The 21269-nt window shown below is 39.6% G+C and overlaps 1 protein-coding gene across 3 annotated transcripts; it reads left to right on the top strand.

Moving 5' to 3' along the window:
• Positions 1-7171: 7171 nt before the first annotated feature.
• On the top strand, positions 7172-12785 carry LOC134667988 (acetyl-CoA acetyltransferase, mitochondrial). Of its 3 annotated transcripts, none has more exons than XM_063525423.1 (4): positions 7172-7475; positions 7670-7858; positions 11182-12200; positions 12494-12785. In XM_063525423.1, exons 1-4 carry the CDS (start codon positions 7419-7421, stop codon positions 12768-12770), a joined length of 1542 nt encoding a protein of 513 aa, XP_063381493.1. In that variant the 5' UTR covers positions 7172-7418; the 3' UTR covers positions 12771-12785. The 3 variants fall into 3 exon arrangements, with proteins under 3 accessions (XP_063381493.1, XP_063381495.1, XP_063381494.1); XM_063525424.1 differs by lacking the exon at positions 7172-7475 and adding an exon at positions 7480-7587; XM_063525425.1 differs by lacking the exon at positions 12494-12785 and having other exon boundaries at positions 7179-7475; positions 11182-12472.
• The last annotated feature ends 8484 nt before the right edge of the window (positions 12786-21269 follow it).

The raw sequence follows: 21269 nt of genomic DNA, 5'->3' as shown, positions 1-21269 counted from the left end.
TTCTCTTTTTCCTTGTACCTTAAAGACTTACAAATTAAGTTATATTTACGATTCTTGTACAGCACAAGTTACAAGTCTACCCACAGATGATTTTTTATTATGTATAAATTACAGGAAGTTCTGTTATTGGCTATGCTATAAGTTCTCATGTTTTTTGTATATTATTTAATGTAAACGCTGTTGAACTTCTCAATAAATATAAATAAATAAAAATACACAAGATAACCTCACATATATTAAGTGATTATCTTATTGTTATTTCTTCGACTCGCAAAGGCGTTATGTGTCCTTCAAACCATTTGATCTTATACATTTCATCTCTTAATGTCCAGCCACAATGTGTTGCATCAAATTTGATGCAAGTGGATTCTGCCGCACACTGCCACATTGAATTTATGAAAGCCGCCCGTAACAAGCCATACGTCAACAGGGTTATTTTAGCTATTATAATCCGTTTGTTTCATTCTATTTTTCGATGTGGTAAATTGTAACTCTCACGTGGTACCACAAAATTGGTCGGAGACAGGAACCTGCCAACACAGGATTTGGCCGACCATTTTTTTTTACTGTCCTCAAAGGCAGCTATCGTACCATACAAGTTTCATACGATTTTTCGATATAAATTTTTTGATGATTTTTTCATAAATTTGGTCGGACTGCAAAAACTGCCAGGTTAAGGTAAGGCCGACCAAGACATACGTCAACAGGCTTATTTTAGCTATTATAATCCGTTTGTTTCATTCTATTTTTCGATGAGGTAAATTGAAGCTCTCACGTGGTACCACAAAATTGGTCGGACACAGGAACCTGCAAACACAGGATTTGGCCGACCATTTTTTTTAATGTCCTCAAAGACAGCTATCGTACCATACAAGTTTCATACGATTTATCGATAAAAATTTTTTGATGATTTTTTTATAAATCTGGTCGGACTGCAAAAACTGCCAGGTTAAGGTGAGGCCGACCAAGACATACGTCAACAGGCTTATTTTAGCTATTATAATCCGTTTGTTTCATTCTATTTTTCGATGAGGTAAATTGTAGCTCTCACGTGACCCAATAAATCTGGTCGGACTGCAAAAACTGCCAGGCTAAGGTGAGGCCGACCACTTTTTTTTTACTGTCCTCAAGGTCAGGTATCCTACCATACAAGTTTCATTCTATTTTTCGATGAGGTTTTTTTTGATGAATTTTTGTCCAACGTTTTTGCCATTTGTACAAAATCTGCCAGGTTAAGCCTAGGCCGACCAAGTGCGTTGGAATCTACTAAATGTCAGGTACCTCTACAGGGTAGGTATATTCTATTTTTTGATGAGGTTTGTTTCATGCAGCCGGCTCCCGGACTATATATATTTACAGAGATTCAGAGGATAGCCGTGGTCGTATGCCACATTACTTTTAAGTTTATAATCGTGGCATACGACCACGGCGATCCTCTGAATCTCTGTAAATATATAAAAATCAGTAAATTATAATACGTTGTATTTTTATAAAAAAAAATGGTAACGTTTATAATATTTCCTGCTTGATAATTTTAGATAAGAATTATATCTTGTTTCATACTTTTTAGAGCGAGATTTGCAGTAGTCGGGTTTTAGTTTTTGAACTTATTTTTTATTTAATTAATTTTGGGGTCATGATTTCGTTACTAACTTTTTGAAGTCACTTTATATTACTTTTGCGAGGGCGTCCTCAGTACAGAAATGCACGCAGAGCGCCGCCTATATCGGGCTACGCCCTTTAGTGCCTATGAGGGCGCCGAAGGCGCCCGGTTTTGGAACCCGTACGTCGGGCTACGCCCGACTCTTTTAGTATGACGGCGCCGAAGGCGCCCGGATTTGAAACGCGTACGTCGGGCTACGCCCGACTCTTTTAGTATGAGGGCGCCTTCGGTGCCCGGCTTTGGAACGCGTACGTCGGGTTACGCTTTACGCTCGACACTTTTAGTATGAGGGCGCCTTCGGTGCCCGGCTTTGGAACGCGTACGTCGGGCTACGCCCGACTCTTTTAGTATGAGGGCGCCGAAGGCGCCCGGCTTTGGAACGCGTACGTCGGGTGACGCCCGACACTTTTATTATGAGGGCGCCGAAGGCGCCCGGCTTTGGAACGCGTATGTCGGGCTACGCCCGACTCTTTTAGTATGAGGGCGCCGAAGGCGCCCGGCTATGCAACGCGTACGTCGGGCTACGCCCGACTCTTTTCGTATGTTGGCGCCGAAGGCGCCCGGCTTTGGAACGCGTATGTCGGGCTACGCCCGACTCTTTTCGTATGTTGGCGCCGAAGGCGCCCGGCTTTGGAACGCGTATGTCGGGCTACGCCCGACTCTTTTAGTATGAGGGCGCCAGAGGCGTAGCTAGAGGATATGGCGCCCGGGGCAGACACCAAATTTGCGCCCCCCCCCCCCCCCAAACGAAATGAACGTAAGGTGGTCACTGACAAGCCTTCCAACAGTCCAAATAGCGTGGCTGCAATCCAAAATCGGTCCGTGAATGTCAAAAACGTACAATGTTTAAATGTTTAATATTAGGATGCCGTCCATTTGGATGAATCCATTGTAACGGCATCCATTTGGAAGGCTCATCAGTGGCCTGCTTAACGAAACGAAAGGGTTATTTTTTGCTTTAATAAGTTTACTTTTAATGTAGACAAATACAGTGTAGGTACCTATGTTTTTTTAGTCCATCGGTGGCCAACAAGCTTTCGACCCACCTGATGGTAAGCGGTCACCGCATCCTATGGACGTCTACACTCCAGGGGTGTTACATGCGCGTTGCCGACCGTTTTAAAACTTATAAACTTCTTTTTTGGAGATCTCTATTCATAGGTACAGCGCGGCTTTGGACTGATTTGAAGGACCCAAGGCGGCATCCAGGTGCTCCTGTCCAAAGGTGACAGCAGTACTCAATATATGGGATCAGTCTACCCCAGAGTAAAGTATGGCGGTGGCCTCCCTTTATTGAGCACACCGAGTTTTTTTTGATACGAGCGCAGCCTACCCGGCAAGGTGGCTACAAAATTATTGGACGTCACTGATGGAGATGTCAACACCGATCGAGCTAGGCTCCCAATACTCCCTGACATGGGAAGGGTTGTGCCTTGAAAAATGAGGTTTTCTTAGCGGTAAACGCGCAAATTTGAGTCATGGTAGGATTGAATCGGATTAAATTGTCCTGGCCGCGTAGCCAAGATGTCAATCGCTTACGCTCCGTAGCGATCGAAACGCAACTGTCACTGTCGCGCTAATATGGAAGAGTGATAGAGAGACATAATGCTTTTCGTTGTCGAAGCGATAGCGATTGTAACCTTGGCTAGGCCGGCTGATCCCACACCGAAACTCTGGATAGAATGCCTCGATACCTGACACAGTTATTTCTACTATTATTTTATGGGGTCACTTCCCCATCGCTATTTCAGTTCAGTCCAGTTCAGTTATCAGTGCAAATACCACGAACAATTATTAGAAGGCAGAAAAGCAAAGCAAAGCTTCACTCCAGAATTTCTTAACAAAAGTTATAAGTCTCGAAAACTACGAAAAATCGGCTAACATCTGGTAAATGGGGTATATTCTGATAACCCATGACGAGGATTCTAAAAAAAATTATGGGCGTCAAGGTTTGGACCAGCCTGTAGGTATACAGGGTGGCTAAAAAATAACTGCATTTTCGTTGCCAGGCAGGTTTTTGGATTATACTGAGCAACTTTTACTATTAGTCCAACCCCTAAGTCGCGAAAAAAAATTTGGCTGTTTCCTGTTTCCTTTACTTTTACTGTTTCCTACTGGTCCATTTTCTATGGGAGGGTAAACTTTTTTTTTTCGCGATTTCGGGGTTAGTCCCGTAGTAAAAGTTGCTCAGTCCCAAAACCCAAAACCTTCCTGGCAACGGGAATTTAGTTATTTTTTAGCCATCCTTGTATAGTACTGTCGTCCGCATATCGATGAATGTTGTCGATTGACAACATGTCACAGATATGCAGCAGCTATTGAAGCAGCCGGCCTAGCCAAGGTTACAATCGCTATCGCTTCGACAACGAAAAGCATTATGTCTCTCTATCACTCTTCCTTATTAGTGTCACAGTGACAGTTGCGTTTCGATCGCTACAGAGCGTAAGCGATTGGCATCTTGGCTACGCGGCCAGGTTCCGTCTACTACGGCTCATATGCGCCTGCCGGACAAAGGGCTAGCGATCCATTCGCATAGGTAGTCTCTTGGAGAGTCCATAAGATGGTAACTTCGACAGGAGACCCCTAACGGAAAAGACGCGCTAACACGGGACACAACTCTGAAGCACTCGGCCCGCTCGCCTTATAAAACGAAAGCATAGCAACTCCCGCCTTGATGGAAGTTTCTTGCATAGAGTATTCGCACTGCGGGATGGTGGGCGGTAGGGCGCTACCGTCGTCTGTCAAGGTCGAGTTCGAGGCAAAAAGAGTAAGAGTAAAAGATCGGCTTTCTCTTTTGCGCTGTGGGCCAGAATACCATCCGCATTTCACACTTCACAGTGGTGGTAAATATGACTGACAAAAGTTTCGCTGCTGCCTTTTAGCAAGGCGGAGAGGTACAGGTCTTTTGCTCATTTTGGCGCCCCCCCCTTGGACGGCGCCCGGGGCACGTGCCCCCTCCAACCCCCCCCTAGTTACGCCTCTGGAGGGCGCCGAAGGCGCCCGGCTTTGGAACGCGTACGTCGGGCTGCGCCCGACACTTTTAGTATGAGGGCGCCGAAGGCGCCCGGCTTTGGAACGCGTACGTCGGGCTACGCCCGACTCTTTTAGTATGAAGGTGCCTTCGGCGCCCGGCTTTGGAACGCGTACGTCGGGCTACGCCCGACACTTTTAGTATGAGGGCGCCGAAGGCGCCCGGCTTTCGAACGCGTACGTCGGGCTACGCCCAACACTTTTAGTATGAGGGCGCCGAAGGCGCCCGGCTTTGCAACGCGTACGTAAAAAAATTGACCGTTTCATACTCGTACATTTTGGCTGATCAGGACTTCTATACCTATTCATGTTATAAAATGTTGCAGGACATTAAAAAAACACCATGTATAGCAGCCAAACAAATTTCTTTTGCAAAAACCTTCTTGTATCGCCGTAGTCGCGTAACACGCGGATAGAATCCAGAGCGCTTGTAGATTCAAAGTTCGAATCACCTAACCGCTAAATTAATGTTTTATCTGGCGCATGCAAGCAAAGCCGGGTGCAAAAGTTAAAAATATTTATATATTTGAAATGTGCTAATTGAGCTCTTTCCAATAATGTATAACACATCATCATTACTTAATTTTAGTTTTTTGGTTCGTGACTTTATGACCTCTAGAGGGCGCATTGTTCATTTTTTTGTGACGCCATATAGCCTATAACCAGTGGACGATTAAGACGATTCGAATGACACATCGTTTGTTAAAATATAATAAGTACTTTAGAAGTTATGAGGGAACAGATGAACATACATACATACATACATACATACATACATACATACATACCCACATACATACCGGTCAAAATCATAACCCTCCTTTTGCGTTGCCGTAGTCGGGTAAAAAGGACAACCATACTGTTGACAAGATACAACCATACTGTTCAAATCAAGGTGTCACCGTTTTAGGTGGAACCAGATTGTGTATGTGTGCGTAAAATGTGTATGTGTGCTCTTTTAGGGATGTAGTCGATTTTAATCATTTTATATATCGACAAACGCTAGTCGCTACACAGCGGAACGAAATAGAGATTAATTGAAGCTTCAATATCTTCGTTAAACATAAACATAATTGAAATGCTAATGGTTAATGAATGTATTATAATATAATAAAATAATTCAATTATTGCGGAACACATATTTTAGTAGGGATTTATGTATTTTAATTAAATATCTGAACTTTTCCTTGGTTGCCTGCTGGGGCGTGACGATAAAATTGTGATCTGATAACCACAATAAAGAATAAAAGCGTTTTTGTTCATTTTAGGTATCGTTAAACCTTTGAAGTAAAATTAAAATTGCAAGAAATCCGATAGTTTATCTATATGACATATGACTTCATCGACATGGCTACAGCAAGGTGGTGTTAAATTGTTAATCGTACACTTAATAAAAGTGGTTACAGTGACAGCTCGCTTGGACGTAATCTTTGAATATTATATATCTATGTTTGAAAGCAAACATAGAGTGCGTTCCACTTCGCAAATTACAGCAATCTGGGGGCACGGCAGTGCGCCCACCAAGTCGAGCAAAACAAAGAGGCACGGCCGTACCATCCTTTTCCCGAAGCGATTCAGGAGATTTTCGACGTTTTATTATATCCTATAACGTCATAACGTCTGAAGAACACGAAAAATGTTACTTGATATTATGATTATGTTACGTTATGATTAGTTGATTACAAAGAAGACCTTTTATTTATGAAAGAAGTCCACTCCGACTACTTACTGTCATTGGTAATTGTGCTATTCACTTTGCATCACTTTCCTCAATGTGTCAAACACGAATCTAGAGGGGCCTATCGCAAACCACGTTCGACGTGTTGCCTCTCTGTCACACTTTGGTACAAATTTACAAGTGCGACAGAGAGACCAGGCCCTGGTTTTAGAAACCCGAGTGAGTGCAACGAGGAAAGAGCCTTTAGGCCTATTAGCACGGCAGCTTTTTCAACGCGCGTTGAAAAAGCGTTTGAATGACACAAATGGATAGCCATGTATGTATTCACACGACAGCGGTGACGCTTTTTATCAAGCGTTGTTGGATTTTCGACTTTAAGCCTTGGTTGTTAAATTGAATTTAGAGTGCGGGCAAATTCAAGCGCCTTTTTAACGCGCATTAAAAAAGCTGTCGTGCGAATGGGGGCTTAAGAGCATATATGTAAAAATCCTCCGTGATGCTCCAAGGTTGGTCTCAGAGCATTCAAATTTTTAAGGCCCCAGTACACAATGGGCCATCGCCGGCCACTCCAAGGGACGCATTTATGCGTTAGAGGGAGCAAGTAATATTGCTATCTCATTCTACCGCAAGGCTGCGTCCCTTGGAGTGGCCGGCGATGGCCCATTGTGTACTGGGGCCTTTACCTTAATTGAATGTAATTGAAATAGGAAAAAAATGAGACGAGACAGTCCCTGCCCTTTGTCATTCTTCATAAATTAAAAGTAAAATTAAACAATTGGAACGCACCACGAGGGGTCAAAGTTTCTTATCACAAAAATGCGATAATATGTGAACTATTCCGGTTTTGTTATAGCAGAAACCAACTTTGTACAATTGTAATAAAGTTCAGTATTCATTTAAATGGGCCATATCTTTTAAGATAAATTTATGTAAATGTTTTTTGACTACTTACGGCCGATAAGTTACAAGTAATTTTACATTCAAATCAGCCAGTCGCTTGCCACATTGTTATTTTGCTGAATTATATTACTTTTCTAAAGAATAATCATGCTTATCCTAAAAGGGAGTAGTTTGATCAGCGTCAAAATATGTGCGCCACGAAAGGTTCGTGTTTACTTAAATATTTTGTGTGTCAGACGATCAGTCAGTCGTGCATGAGCAGCTTAGCTAACTGGTTAAGTTAGTGAACTTAAATTATTCAACCAATTAACGAAAGGTGGTTTCCGCTTTACATCACTTTAACCCTGTTCCTTTTTGTTACGTGTCTAATAACTAATAAGAAACATTTGTTTTAACAGTTTCTCCAGGCCATGGCGGCGTATTCGTCGAAAGTGTCTTTGAATGAAGTGGTGATAGCTTCGGCGGTGAGGACTCCTATTGGGTCCTTCCGCGGCAGCTTGGCGAGCCTGTCCGCCTCCGAGCTGGGCGCCGTGGCCGTGAAGTCGGCGATCGAACGAGCCGGCATTCCCAAGGAGGAAGTCAAAGAGGTTAATTTGTTTCACCTACTTTCGAATTTACAGTTAATTAAATCCCATAGATACCTATTTACAGTTATATGACATACTTAGTTGGATTTTTTTGGATTTTTATGGGTGTGCTCTGTTATTAACCTGTTTTATCTAGTCATTTTAGATTATCTGTCATGTTATCAGTGTTAAGATTTGTTGAAATCATTAAAAAGTAATTCTAGATAGGCTGTTGGGGGCAAAATATCTTAGATAAATATTTCCTATACTTATTTTATAACACTAACAAAGTTTTTAAATAGTCCTTTATAAACTTATATCGACCGGGATATGAACCGTGACCATGGTTATTCTTTTATATTTTTAAATAATATAATTAATGTCTTGCAAGCAATGGGACACCCAGGTTCTGCTAACATTTATAACAAGCACTCGAATCACAGCCTACTTCTAAAATTAACAAAGTTCTTACTTTCAAATCCCAAAGGTACAATATCATATCAATGATTTTAAGCTCCCTTGAGAACCAATGAGATTTCGTTGGCCTAAGTCGCAAACCGCGTAACTCCATTTCAAGGAAACTATTAATTGTTACCTTGGACCAAAATACTTATAGTCGCACATCTCGTAACTCCCCCGGAGGAGTTACGAAGTTTGCGACTTAGGCCGACGATTTGAATAGTTAAGGTAAATTGGTTTAGTACAGTCCTGTCCTGTAATAACGTGAGATTGAGCTTGCAATCTAGAGCAGCAGGTCCTGGGTTCAAATCCCGGTAAGGGCATTATGTTTATCACAGATATGTGTTCCTGCGGCGGTAGCACGGTAGTATTTTTATTGCTTATCACCATGCCTGTCACATTCTAACAAGTATATAAGTGCAAAAGTAATGGGCATAGTGACAGAGGATAAAAATGGAACCATGCTGCGCCTGCTGGATTATGGATGTTCTTATGTATATAAGTATTATATCTATCCTTATATTATACATCACTGTCTAGTACCTACAACGCAAGCCTTATTGATCTTACTGTGGGACTAGGTCGGTTTGTGTAAGATTTTTGGTATAATATTTATTTATCACATATAACTTCACTTGCAATTGCTAAGCTAATTAATATAAAAAAACCATTAGGCACTATTTTATTGTCTTAGTTTGAACTATTCCCATCATTTATATCAAGTTGAACTTTGAACATACAAACATACCATTCAAACTCAGTTAACTTATGCTGGTCAAAAGTTGATCTCTCCCTTGAGAAGGGAATGAAAGCACCCATGAGGCTGACATGTTCACCTACAGCAGCGGTCGGCAACATGTGGTCCGCGAACCTCTCGCTTGCGACCCGCGAGCCACCCTGGCTATTTTGATGTAATATTGACAAACGACAATGTCTGCTAAAGTCACAAATATTACCAAAGTGTGGCCCGCGGCAACTTCGTTTACTACTATGTGGCCCTTGGCTGCTAAAAAGTTGCCGACCGCTGACCTAGAGGGTCCAAAGCCTCAATAAAAATCAGATTAAAAAAAAGTTACAGGCAAAAGCAAAAAGTCATTCTTGAGGAATTGTATAATACTCTACAGCATGATACAGGCGATAATTGTTTGACCCAATGGTTGACTGGTAGTGAATGCCTTTAGGCATTAAGTCCGCCATTTGTACATTATTCCTGTGTTTGTGCAATAAAGTTTAAATAAATAAATATAATAATTTTACAAATGAAATGGGTTTCTGCCACCAGTGCCACCCTATTATAAGGCAGTAGACTTTTTTGCTAACAAGGTATGCCCACCAAATACGCTCATAAGAACGATATATTCTACCGATATAGGCTATGAACTATATAGTGATATATCAGTTACTCCGGGACGCGTCATGGCCCAGAACAGAACCCATACTATCCGGGACACGGTTCTTTACTGAAAATGTTAAACATCAGCTTATCATCAGATGACTAGCAAAACTCACTAATTAACACCACAAGGTCATACCCATAGTGAACCATATTTGTACTCGAATAAGGCATATTTTTTAGTAATTAGTGAGTTTTGCTTGTCATCTGATGATAAGCTGTTTAACATTTTCGGTAAAGAACCGTGTCCCGGATAGTATGGGTTCTGGGCCATGACGCGTCCCGAAGTAACTTATGTACTAGTATCATTATATAGTTCATAGCCTATATCGATAGCATATAATTATCGTTCTTATAAGCGGATTTGGTGGGAAGAAAAACTAATTAAGGTAGCCTATTGCACAATAAATTATATAAATATCGTAAATATCACGTTAAAGGGGGAGGCCTATGTTCAGCAGTGGACGTCTTATGGCTGAGATGATGATGATGATGATGACGTAATTATATATTACACGAGAAAAAGAAGATGGAATAAAACATATTTGCATCTAATAGAGCGTACTCGCATCTTAAAGGCCGACAGCGCACTTGTAACCCCTCTGGGGTTGCAGGTGTCCATGGGCGACGGTAATTGCTTACTATCAGGCGATTCGTTTGCTTGTTTGAATCAGAATCAAGTATTTTATTCATGATAAACTTAAAATTAAAAAAGTTTAGATTGCCTCCTAAAAAAGTATCCAAATTAGGATGAATCCAGAAAACCCCAGACTGAATTAATGTCACTTGGGCATACCAAGAGTACATAAATATTAATTAAATTGTTTTACCATGTTATTTAGTAAAAACCAAGTTCATTGTAAAAAAAATCCAGAGTGTGAATTACTGACAAACAATGCAATAATTACCTCTCGATTTTTTTTTAAACAAAATCTTATTTATAAATCATGTGTTTGAATAACTTTAAGTAATGAGGTTCAATAATCTCAACAGATTAACATAAATGCTACCAATTACCTATGTAAGTATTTCTAAAATTGTGAAGGTTATGAAATGAATATATGTATGATGATTAATGTATATACCTAAGTACATAACTAATTAGGTATGCTATTTCAATTCAAATATGCTGAGACCTTACATTATTTATGCTGTTAACAAGTAAAATGTTTCAAATAATTTAACAATTTTTTAATTTAATTTAACAGTACATGTAACAAAAGCACCTTATTCTCTTTTAAAGTCGGCTAATAATAGGTATAGTTATAGCTTATCTATGTCATATCTGCGTCATAAAAACGAATCAATACAACTGATTCAACAAAATGAGCTCAGTGGTCTAGACGCTACGGTAGAACACGTCATGACACTTCCCATAGTCTTGTAAAGAATTTATTTAAAATTGAACCCTACCACTTTGGAATAAAGTTCAAAGTCATTGCAAGTAATGTTCCCACTGCCATAGGTTTAAAATGAATAATTTCTTTTCCAGGTATACATCGGTAATGTTTGCTCCGCCAACCTCGGACAGGCACCCGCCCGGCAAGCTGTCATCTTCGCCGGTCTGCCTAAGAGCACAATCTGCACCACCGTCAACAAAGTATGCTCCTCCGGTATGAAATCCATCATGCTAGCGGCCCAAGGCCTCCAAACAGGAGCCCAGGATGTCATGCTCGCTGGAGGCATGGAATCCATGTCAAATGTACCTTTCTACTTGAAGCGAGGAGAAACCTCATATGGTGGAATGCAGCTAGTCGACGGTATTGTCCATGACGGTCTCACTGATGTATACAACAAATTCCACATGGGCAACTGCGCAGAAAATACAGCCAAGAAAATGAACATTTCAAGGCAAGATCAGGATGACTACGCTATTTCAAGTTATAAGAAGAGTGCTGCTGCTTATGAAGCTAAGGCATTCGCTGATGAATTAGTCCCTGTCCCCGTACCACAAAAGAGAGGCGCAGCGCCTGTTATTTTCGCAGAAGATGAGGAATATAAAAGAGTTAACTTTGAGAAGTTCAACAAGTTGGCAACAGTTTTCCAGAGAGAAAACGGTACAGTCACCGCTGGTAACGCCTCTACCCTAAACGACGGTGCCGCAGCTCTAGTTTTGATGACCAGGGAGGCAACGGAGAGATTGAAAGTGACACCTATAGCTCGTGTAGTTGGCTTTGCGGATGGTGAATGTGATCCTATCGACTTCCCTATCGCGCCTGCAGTCGCTATCCCTAAACTATTAGAAAAAACTGGTGTTAAGAAGGAAGATGTAGCGCTATGGGAGATTAATGAAGCTTTCAGTGTAGTCGCTGTTGCGAATAAAAAGATGCTTGATATTGATGCTTCTAAGATTAATGTGCACGGAGGAGCTGTGAGTCTCGGCCACCCTATTGGCATGTCTGGCGCTCGTATTGTGGTACACTTATGCCACGCTCTTAAAAAGGGAGAAAAGGGCGTGGCCGCCATTTGCAATGGAGGAGGCGGCGCGTCGTCTATTATGATCGAAAAATTGTAAGTTTCCGTAAACCGTGTATCAGTTTTTTTGTCTAGTATTGATATTGTATTCTCTCGTGCCTTTTACAAATAAGACGGCAAGGCATTGGCTTGCAGAGTTGTATTTTGTATAAAAGTTAGCTTTAAGACAAAATTGTTTTGATCAAATATGTTTCCAATTGTGTAAATATGGATCAATCGTTACATAGTAATTTATTATATTTATATCACGAACGTTATTAAATCATTTATTTGCTGTTTATTAATTAAATGTTTGATTCCGTTCTTGAGATTTTGTAATTTCTTTGCAGATCTCAAGATACAAGGCCTCCCGTTATAACCTTTTATACGAAAGACCCGTGTCAGTTATGCGACATAGTTATGGAAGAACTAGAACCTTATAGGAACAGAATAGTTATAGAAAAGGTTGATATAACACAGCAAGGCAATGTAAGATGGTTGAGGTTATATAGACATGATATTCCTGTCTTGTTCCTGAATGGACATTTTCTGTGTATGCACCGTTTGAACAAAACCTTACTTGAGAGAAGACTGCAAATTATTGAGGAAGAATTAGCTAAGGAGTAAACTTTGATATTATTTAATCGAAAAACAGTATTTAGTAGATTTAAGTGTAGTAATGATCTGGTCATGAAAAAAATATACTTAAGTTTCCTTTTTAATTTATCACCACTTTATCCTCATAACGCATCACTGTAAAAACATTTATTAGAGAAATTTGAATCTTATTGAAGAGTGATTAGGTTGAATTTCTTTTGCTCGCGATTGACAACAAGAAACAGCTACATCCTTATATTAGGGCCACTTGCATCATTCAACCTGGAGTTACCATGGTTACCAGTACAATTTAACACTGGGTTAACGGTTTAACCGGCAAGTGGCGCTTAGGCCCACTTGCTCCATCCCAATATCCCGGGGTTTAGCGGTTAAACCGTTAACCCAATGTCAAATTGTACTGGTAACCATGGTAACTCCAGGTTTAACCGGTTAACCCCAGGTTAGTGGAATGGTGCAAGTGGGCCTTAGAGACTTAGGTATTCAATAATTCAAAACTAAACAGCGCTGGCAAGCATGCTAAGCATAATATAAAATCCGGATCGAAGTTCAAGTCAGATTTATTAGATATCGTAACATTCTTTTTTTACTGATGAATACATACAATTGATTTTATCTCAACGTTCATAATGAAATATTCATGGTGCTATGACGGTGTACCTAAATATACAGGAAATTCTTTGTTATTAAAACGAAACGTCATTTTGTCTTGTCTCTTCGAGTTTCGCGGTACGCCCTTGTAAAAAACCGCCTTGATGCATCAATGTCTTGACAAAAAACTGATTAAGGCATATTTGAGTTAAACCAAGAAAATTCTGCAGCGATCAAACTTCTATGAAATTATGACATGACGTATTAAATAACACTTGCACTGCGTAGGTATGCTATCAAAATCGCCGCAGACTTTTCTTGGTCTAACTCTAGTATAATTTAGGTACGATAAGTGCAAGTGCTGCACTCTGCCGGCAGAACATTGCAGTAATACCCCCTTATTGGAATCTGACTTATCTGACCCCTATAATCATCCGGTAGAATTGAGTAAGGAGAAAATATATTTATTAAACAATAAAACAATGCAGTTAATTTATAAAACCTGTACAATTTATTTGATACAGGGAATAGGTAGGTAATTTGAAAAGGAAATTACAGGTAGTAAAATACATTCTGAGTATTTACAAAATGTCTCCTATCTAGGTAATATTTCTATTATTCAGATATTTTTATTTATACATGGAACAATTAGTTAAAAAAAAAACAAAGATTATATTATATGCATAAGGTTCAAAATGTCACAGATTTCCAACCAAACCAATCTACAATTTTCCAAAAAATCCAAATATGTGACGTCCCACGGGGAAAGGTACCTTATGGCGGTTGGCGCTTACGCTATTATTAACGCCGCTCCAATATTGCGGCGCTATGCGACGTAAGCGCCTGCCGCCATAAGATACCTTTTTCCGTGGAACGTCACATATATTCCAATTAATCCAGTTTTGATGATTAATTTTAAGACAATTCACATTTCCCGAAAGTGCAAGCTAATTTAAACCTTAAACCGGAATGCTAAAGATGAAATTTAAATGGCGTGTACATGGTCGATAAATCGTATAGTCAAGTGTAAAAATATGGGCGCATACAACTTACTCAAAAAGATGTCCCATAGTTCTTAGTTCGCTGACATAAGAGCTATGGGACATATTTTTGAATATGATGTGTGCACCCATATTTTTACACTTGACTGTACTCTATGCCTGGAAAAGGCTGTAAGAACATAACCGTTACAAAATTAACAAAAATAGGGAACATATCAGAGTGCTCAAGGTGTTCAAAAATAACTAATCAGAGCCTCTCTATTATCGAGTCATTAAAGTGCACTGTTCAGATATTTTTGAGAACCTTGGCCGCTCCGATTTTATCTGATGGCGACTGTACAAAGTCTATTACCTACTATGTTAAAGATAATAACATAAATAAAATAGTAAACAATAAAAACTAACATTGGAAGAAGTGGAGGCACTCAGATATTGATATTTGAAAGCTCAAAAAATTAAAAAAAAAACCTCTACTTTAGCGAAGTTATGAAAAGATATTTTTGAGCTTTTCAATATACACTTAATTGTGGCGATTATGGCTGCCTAAAAACACACAATACTAAAACCATAGTAGTAGTAGGTACTAAAACCATAATAACTTTGGTTGCCATAGAAACGAGACAATTGCAAATCTCCTAAAATCGATTAAATAAATAATTAATCAATTTCACTTCAATGCATTTCTAGAATTTATAAGTCCATGTCAACTATTAATACCATTTGTACAACTTAGACCAATCAACGAAGCTGCAGAATTCTATAATCTACACATATTAGGGGTCATCCATTAATTACGTCACACGAATTTCTAGGTTTTTTGACCCCTCCCCCCCTCCTTGTCACACTTGGTCACATTTGGCAAACCCCTCCCCCCTAGTGTGACGTCACATTTTTTCTTCGAAATCGCCAAATCGAATTAAGTAAGTACCTAAGTATTATTAATATTTATCAACATATTTTTGACAATATAAATATTAGTAATTTTATAACCCAAAACTGCTTAGGAAAGAAAATTAAACCAATAAAAACCATTATCGTTTTAAAAACTTGTTATTTAAATGAACAGCGAATAAAATAATTTAAATAAATTTTCGGTTACTGATGAAGTTAAAGTGACGTCACAAAGTTTGTGTCTCCCCCCTCCCCCATGTCACATTTTCTTGACCCCCTCCCTCCCCCTAAACGTGTGATGTAATTAATGGATGACCCCTTACCAGACATCGCATGGTATAATAATATACTCCGCCTGGTACTCTCTTCCCGTCTTTTCGTGGTCACGTGACTGACACAAGCCTACGTCATCATGCGACAGCGCTATATGATAATATGCGATAGCGCTATATAAGGTGGCAATGTTATTGTGACGTAGGCTTGTGTCACTCTGTGAAGAGAAGACATGTTTTATTCGACTATGAGACATCGTAAATTTTATAGCATTTTTGGTGCATCGTAGTGGTGTTAACGCAAATGGTATAGATAATTCCAACTGAAATGGTAAATTAAGGTTAATATTAACGTAATTAACGCTAATAAATCATTAGGGCTGAAATTGTTTATACCAATTCCGTTAACAATACTCCGCTGCACCGAAAATGCTATAAAATTTACGATGTCTGCATATTACAAGTTGCGTTACAGTATGAGGGTGCGGCGCGAGGAAATAATTCGCCGGGCTCTAGTAAGCCATAGGCTACTGACAAACATATTTACTCGGAAAATTTAATTTTTTATTTTTGTTGACAAAAAGCAGGTAGGTATTAAGTGTCTAGACTCCGTCTAAGCTAACTTTACACCGATTTGGACAAAAGAAAGTAAGGGAGTGTCATTATCATTATATAACATCATACTATTTTCATATAGAAATTGACATTAATTATGACATTGCCTCACTTTGTCTTTGCAAATGCCATCCAGTTAGCGTGGTCCGACTCTAAAAAGCCCTTCTTCGTTGATTAGGGTAGTTTGTTGTTGTCATAATTATTACTAAACTAAAAATGATAGAAGAGGATAAACAGTAAAGGAGATTTTTTTCTTAGAGTTAGAATTTGAGAAGACATTATTAAATACTAACAATATAATAATAATGGAGCAAAAACTGCAACAGTATAGAGCTAGGTTTACCTAAAATATGTAAACTGAAGAGTTTACATTAGCAATAGCTTAGTGGTAAAAATCACAATTATACTAACTAGTAATAAGTACCAAAAATGTCCTATTTTCATAAAAAATACAAGTGGGTCATTATAAATAAAATCCGTCCCCCAACTAATTTTTTATTCATTCTGTGTAAATTTTAGGTCATTTTTAGGGTTCCGTACCCAAAGGGTAAAACGGGACCCTATTACTAAGACTTCGCTGTCCGTCCGTCCGTCCGTCCGTCCGTCTGTCACCAGGCTGTATCTCACGAACCGTGATAGCTAGACAGTTGAAATTTTCACAGATGATGTATTTCTGTTGCCGCTATAACAACAAATACTAAAAACAGAATAAAATAAAGATTTAAATGGGGCTCCCATACAACAAACGTGATTTTTGACCAAAGTTAAGCAACGTCGGGAGGGGTCAGTACTTGGATGGGTGACCGTTTTCTTTTTGCTTTTTTTTGGTTTTTTTTTTTGCATTATGGTACGGAACCCTTCGTGCGCGAGTCCGACTCGCACTTGCCCGGTTTTTTTCATACAACCTCCTGTTCTTTTGAACATTACAGGAGATTTTTTTTATTCCATTTCGTTACCTTCACCAGTGAATGAATCACCATACATTCGTATGAAGTTACGTAATGGAAATATGAAAAATACAAAAATTTTTGGACATTATTTACTCCTCGATCGTTACTCGCTCAACATTCGAAATACATTTATAACAAAAAATATTTAAAATCTTCACCAAAGTTGGGGATACGGATTTTAAAAAACATGTCGTCACTGCAAGCTTTGTGATGAAGGAATGAGACGTAGACATAGGTAATATAATACATTTTTAATAAATAGAGTGTCAACAATTCGAAGACTAGGTACCTAGTTAAAGTCAAAAAACAAAGCATTTCAGAAACTGTAAAAATACAGTTGAACGTTTTATAGCTCTGTCACAGTAATTATATTTAAGTGTTAAAATAATCAACAACTTTTGACAGTCCCACTCATTCACGAAATTGTATCGTAGTTACGTATTACGAATCTTAAAACGAAGTGACGAAGAATATCTATTTTATTTTGACTAAAATGGAGTGGAAATAGTTTTACAAATAACAGAATCTGTTCTAAAAACCATACATAAGTCTACCATTGCTTAACTCAGGTCTTCTTTTGAAGTAAGAAGACAGTGAGCAATAATTTTTAGATCCAATACCAATGAAGTAAGGTTTACTATTGCCCGCTTTGGAGGAATACATTCACAACCGCGTCCCTAAATGTACAGTTCGTTGTGAACATAAGATTCTTGCATTCCTAACGCAATAAACATCAATATTAATTATTATATAATAAAACAACAGACAGTATATTAATTGACTGAATGGGTTTGGCCGCTCGAAGTATTTTACGCTACGTCTTACGTAGGCGAACAACGCGCGAACGCGGCGCGGCGCGGCGCGGCGAAAGCGGCCGCCGCCGCGCCGCGCCGCGCCGCCTGACATTCGCGTGCAAATCGCGCCGCACCGCGTTCGCAACGAGATCGCTTACGTAGGACACTTCTATGGGCATCAAAGGATTGATTTCGCCGCGCCGCGCCGCGCCGCGTTCGCGCGTTGTTCGCCTACGTAAGACGTAGCGTTACAGATGGCGCCAGCATAGGGTTTAACTGTCAATCCTACGAAGTATCAAATTGTTTTTTTTATTATGCCCTTTATGTTAAATCCCACACAAAAAAACCTAGAGGCAGGTAAATCCTGCGCTGGCGCCATCTATGAAAGCCTTTGACAGTTGCCAACCCCATTAACCTGTCATGATACTCATTGCACGTTCTCTTTAAGTGTTACTTTTCAGTCGATAAATAAAATATAAACTATATAAAGGAAATGGAAGAGAAACTGATATCGTATGAAAAATGTTACAAACTCTTATTTTAAAAGCAATGACTCAATAAAAAGATTAATTTTATGACTTCGTTAGCAATGCGAGGCTAATAAATTCCATTTTTAGCTATCGCAAATCTTATTTTATGTCTACTCAGGTTCATAATACTTCCGATTATAATAGGAGGAAAAAATACTTAAAAAAAAGATCATATGTACCTAGTAGGTACTTTTCGTATTTCTATTTCGTTACTGTCATACAAGATAATACAGAAAGGGTAACGGAATGAAAAAAAATATGAGACACTTTTTCTCCTTTTGGTGACAACTTGTGATTCTGAGTAGAAATATCATGATTTGCAAATTTTTGTATAAAAGGAAGAATGGAAAAATTCACCGCCTTCGGCAAGACTTGAACTTGCGATCTTTAGAAACACCGGTCGGATCGCTGCTACAGTCAGCAGCAGAAGTTGCTAAGCGGGCGAGTTGTTCAAAATTACCTTGACCCATTCTTATTCTCTTAACAATAAAGTCGCGTCAAGATCATTTTGAACTCCTGGCCCGCTTAGCAACTTCTGCTGCTGACTGTACCAACTGAGCTACGACCGAGAGGCGGTGAATTTTTCAAGTTTTCCTTTAATTTAAAAATAGGAGTAACGTTTTGCTAGAAAAAAATTAGATCATAACTTGCTAACAGATTACCCATAATTAGCTAGCCGAGAAGGGATATAGGACTTATCGGAGCTATAAGCACCCTGTACAAGTGTTATTTAGGCCATAAACAATAGAATTACAGCGACTAAAGTTGTCTGCTTGACTAGAGGGCAGAGAGTCAAAAAAATATGGCTCCTGTCAAAGTAAGGACGCTAAGGACGAAGAATTTCGTACATTGACAACACACCTTTATTCATTAGTTCGAGAAATAGGCCCCTACGGCCTTAGGGCCCCCCCACATCTAGCGTCTTTCGAGCGTCGGCGTCTGGTCAGCGCTATGAAAAATGACGTCGTTGCGCAGTTGCGTCGACGTTGCGTCGAGCAGCGGCCATAGAGTTGTAGACGCCGACGCTCGAAAGACGCTAGATGTGGGGGGGGGGGCTTAGGGCCACCCCACACTAGTCTTTCGAGCGTCGTCGTCTTGGCAGCGCCCGCGCAATATTGCGTTGACGACGGTGAGACGCTGGCGCTCGATAAATGCTGCTGCTGGCGCGCCGACGTTGCGTTGACGCAACGTAAAAGTTGCGTCGACGCTCGAAATACGCTAGTGTGGTGTGGGGTGGCCATTAGGGCCCCCCCATATCTAGCGTCTTTCGAGCGACGACAACTCTATGGCCGCTGCTCGACGCAACGTCGACACAACTGCGCAGCGACGTCATTTTCCATAGCGCTGACCAGACGCCGACGCTCGAAAGACGCTAGATGTGGGGGGGCCCTTAGGGTCAAAAACAACAAATTGATATTTTTTTAAACGAATTTTATCTGACATGATAGCGTATAACTCTATGGCCTCCAGTCGAACTTAATGGCACTAAATATACTTACAATATCGCTAATCCTAACACAATAGTGTTACCTTACTTTGATTTCGCACAGCCCATTGGGGGACGCCAATCCAATTTCGAATCGGTTTTTCAATCTTCAGTTAGAAAGTCACATTGCCAATAATATTACGCAATGATTATAAAATTCAATTAGTAAAAACTGTAATGAAGAGATACATAATAAATAATATCGATAAAGTAAGGACGCTAAATGCCCCGCCATTTCCTATTTCTATCGCACGCGTTATAACGATTATTGTATGCCATCAGAACGTGCAATCACTTAATAATAAGGTAGATAAGTTAGAAGTGTTGCTTAGTAACGACTTAAAATGTGACGTGCTCGCCATTGCCGAACATTGGCTATCAGACGTAAATCTAAAGTGTATTCACTTAGACAAATACCTTCTGGTATCATCTTTTAGTCGTAAACATTCGATTCACGGCGGGTCATGCCTGTTTGTAAATAATAATATCAAAGCTGTTAACGTACCTGAACTCGAGGACATGTCTAAAGAATTAATTTGTGAAATATCAGCGATTAATTTGTTAGATTTTAATTTAATTATAATTTGTTTGTACCGAACAAATTTAGTTGATACGAAAGACTTTTTGACCCACCTCGAACGTGTGCTCGAAAAAGCCAACGAATTTAATCAAAATTTTATTGTAGTCGGAGACATGAACATCAATTGTATTGGGGAAAAGACCCCTGACTTAAAATATCTAGACGAGGTTTTGACGTCCCAGGACTGTAGGAACGAAATAACATTCCCAACTCGAGTTAGCCACAAATCAGCTACCGCACTCGATCACGCTTATACGAATGTAGGAGTAGGGTCAGTAACGGCGTCCCCGGTAGTGACAAATATCGGTGACCATTATGCGGTCCGGTTAGAAGTAACAGGTCAGCACAGAGTACCTTCAGCACAAACGCGCCTAACTAGAGATTATTCGCAATCTAACCGCGTTAATTTCTTTGTCACGATGGGTAGCATAGACTGGACAAAATTTTTATTTAATAATATTTCGGCCGAAACATTATCAAACCAGCTGTGCACTATCTTGACGGAGAGAATTAAAATATGCTTTCCTCAAAAAAGGAAAACATATAGAAAAAACAGCGAGTCTTGGATTACTCAAGATATCTTAAATACCAAATCGCTATTGTTCGACTGTATTAAATTAGACAGTATATTTCCATCCAACGACGCTCTAAAAAATCGTATCGATATTTTAAATACGAAATATAACTATGATCTCAGACAATGCAAGACTCGGTTCTATTGTGATCAGATGGCTAGGACACAAAATACGAGCAAAGCTATGTGGGAGGTCGTCAATAAAGAGAGAGGCAAAACTAAACGTT

Source organism: Cydia fagiglandana, chromosome 10, assembly GCF_963556715.1.
Source record: "Cydia fagiglandana chromosome 10, ilCydFagi1.1, whole genome shotgun sequence".
Lineage (NCBI taxonomy): Eukaryota > Metazoa > Arthropoda > Insecta > Lepidoptera > Tortricidae > Cydia > Cydia fagiglandana.
Note: the sequence above shows the minus strand (reverse complement) of the source record. Positions and strands in the feature narration are given on the sequence as shown.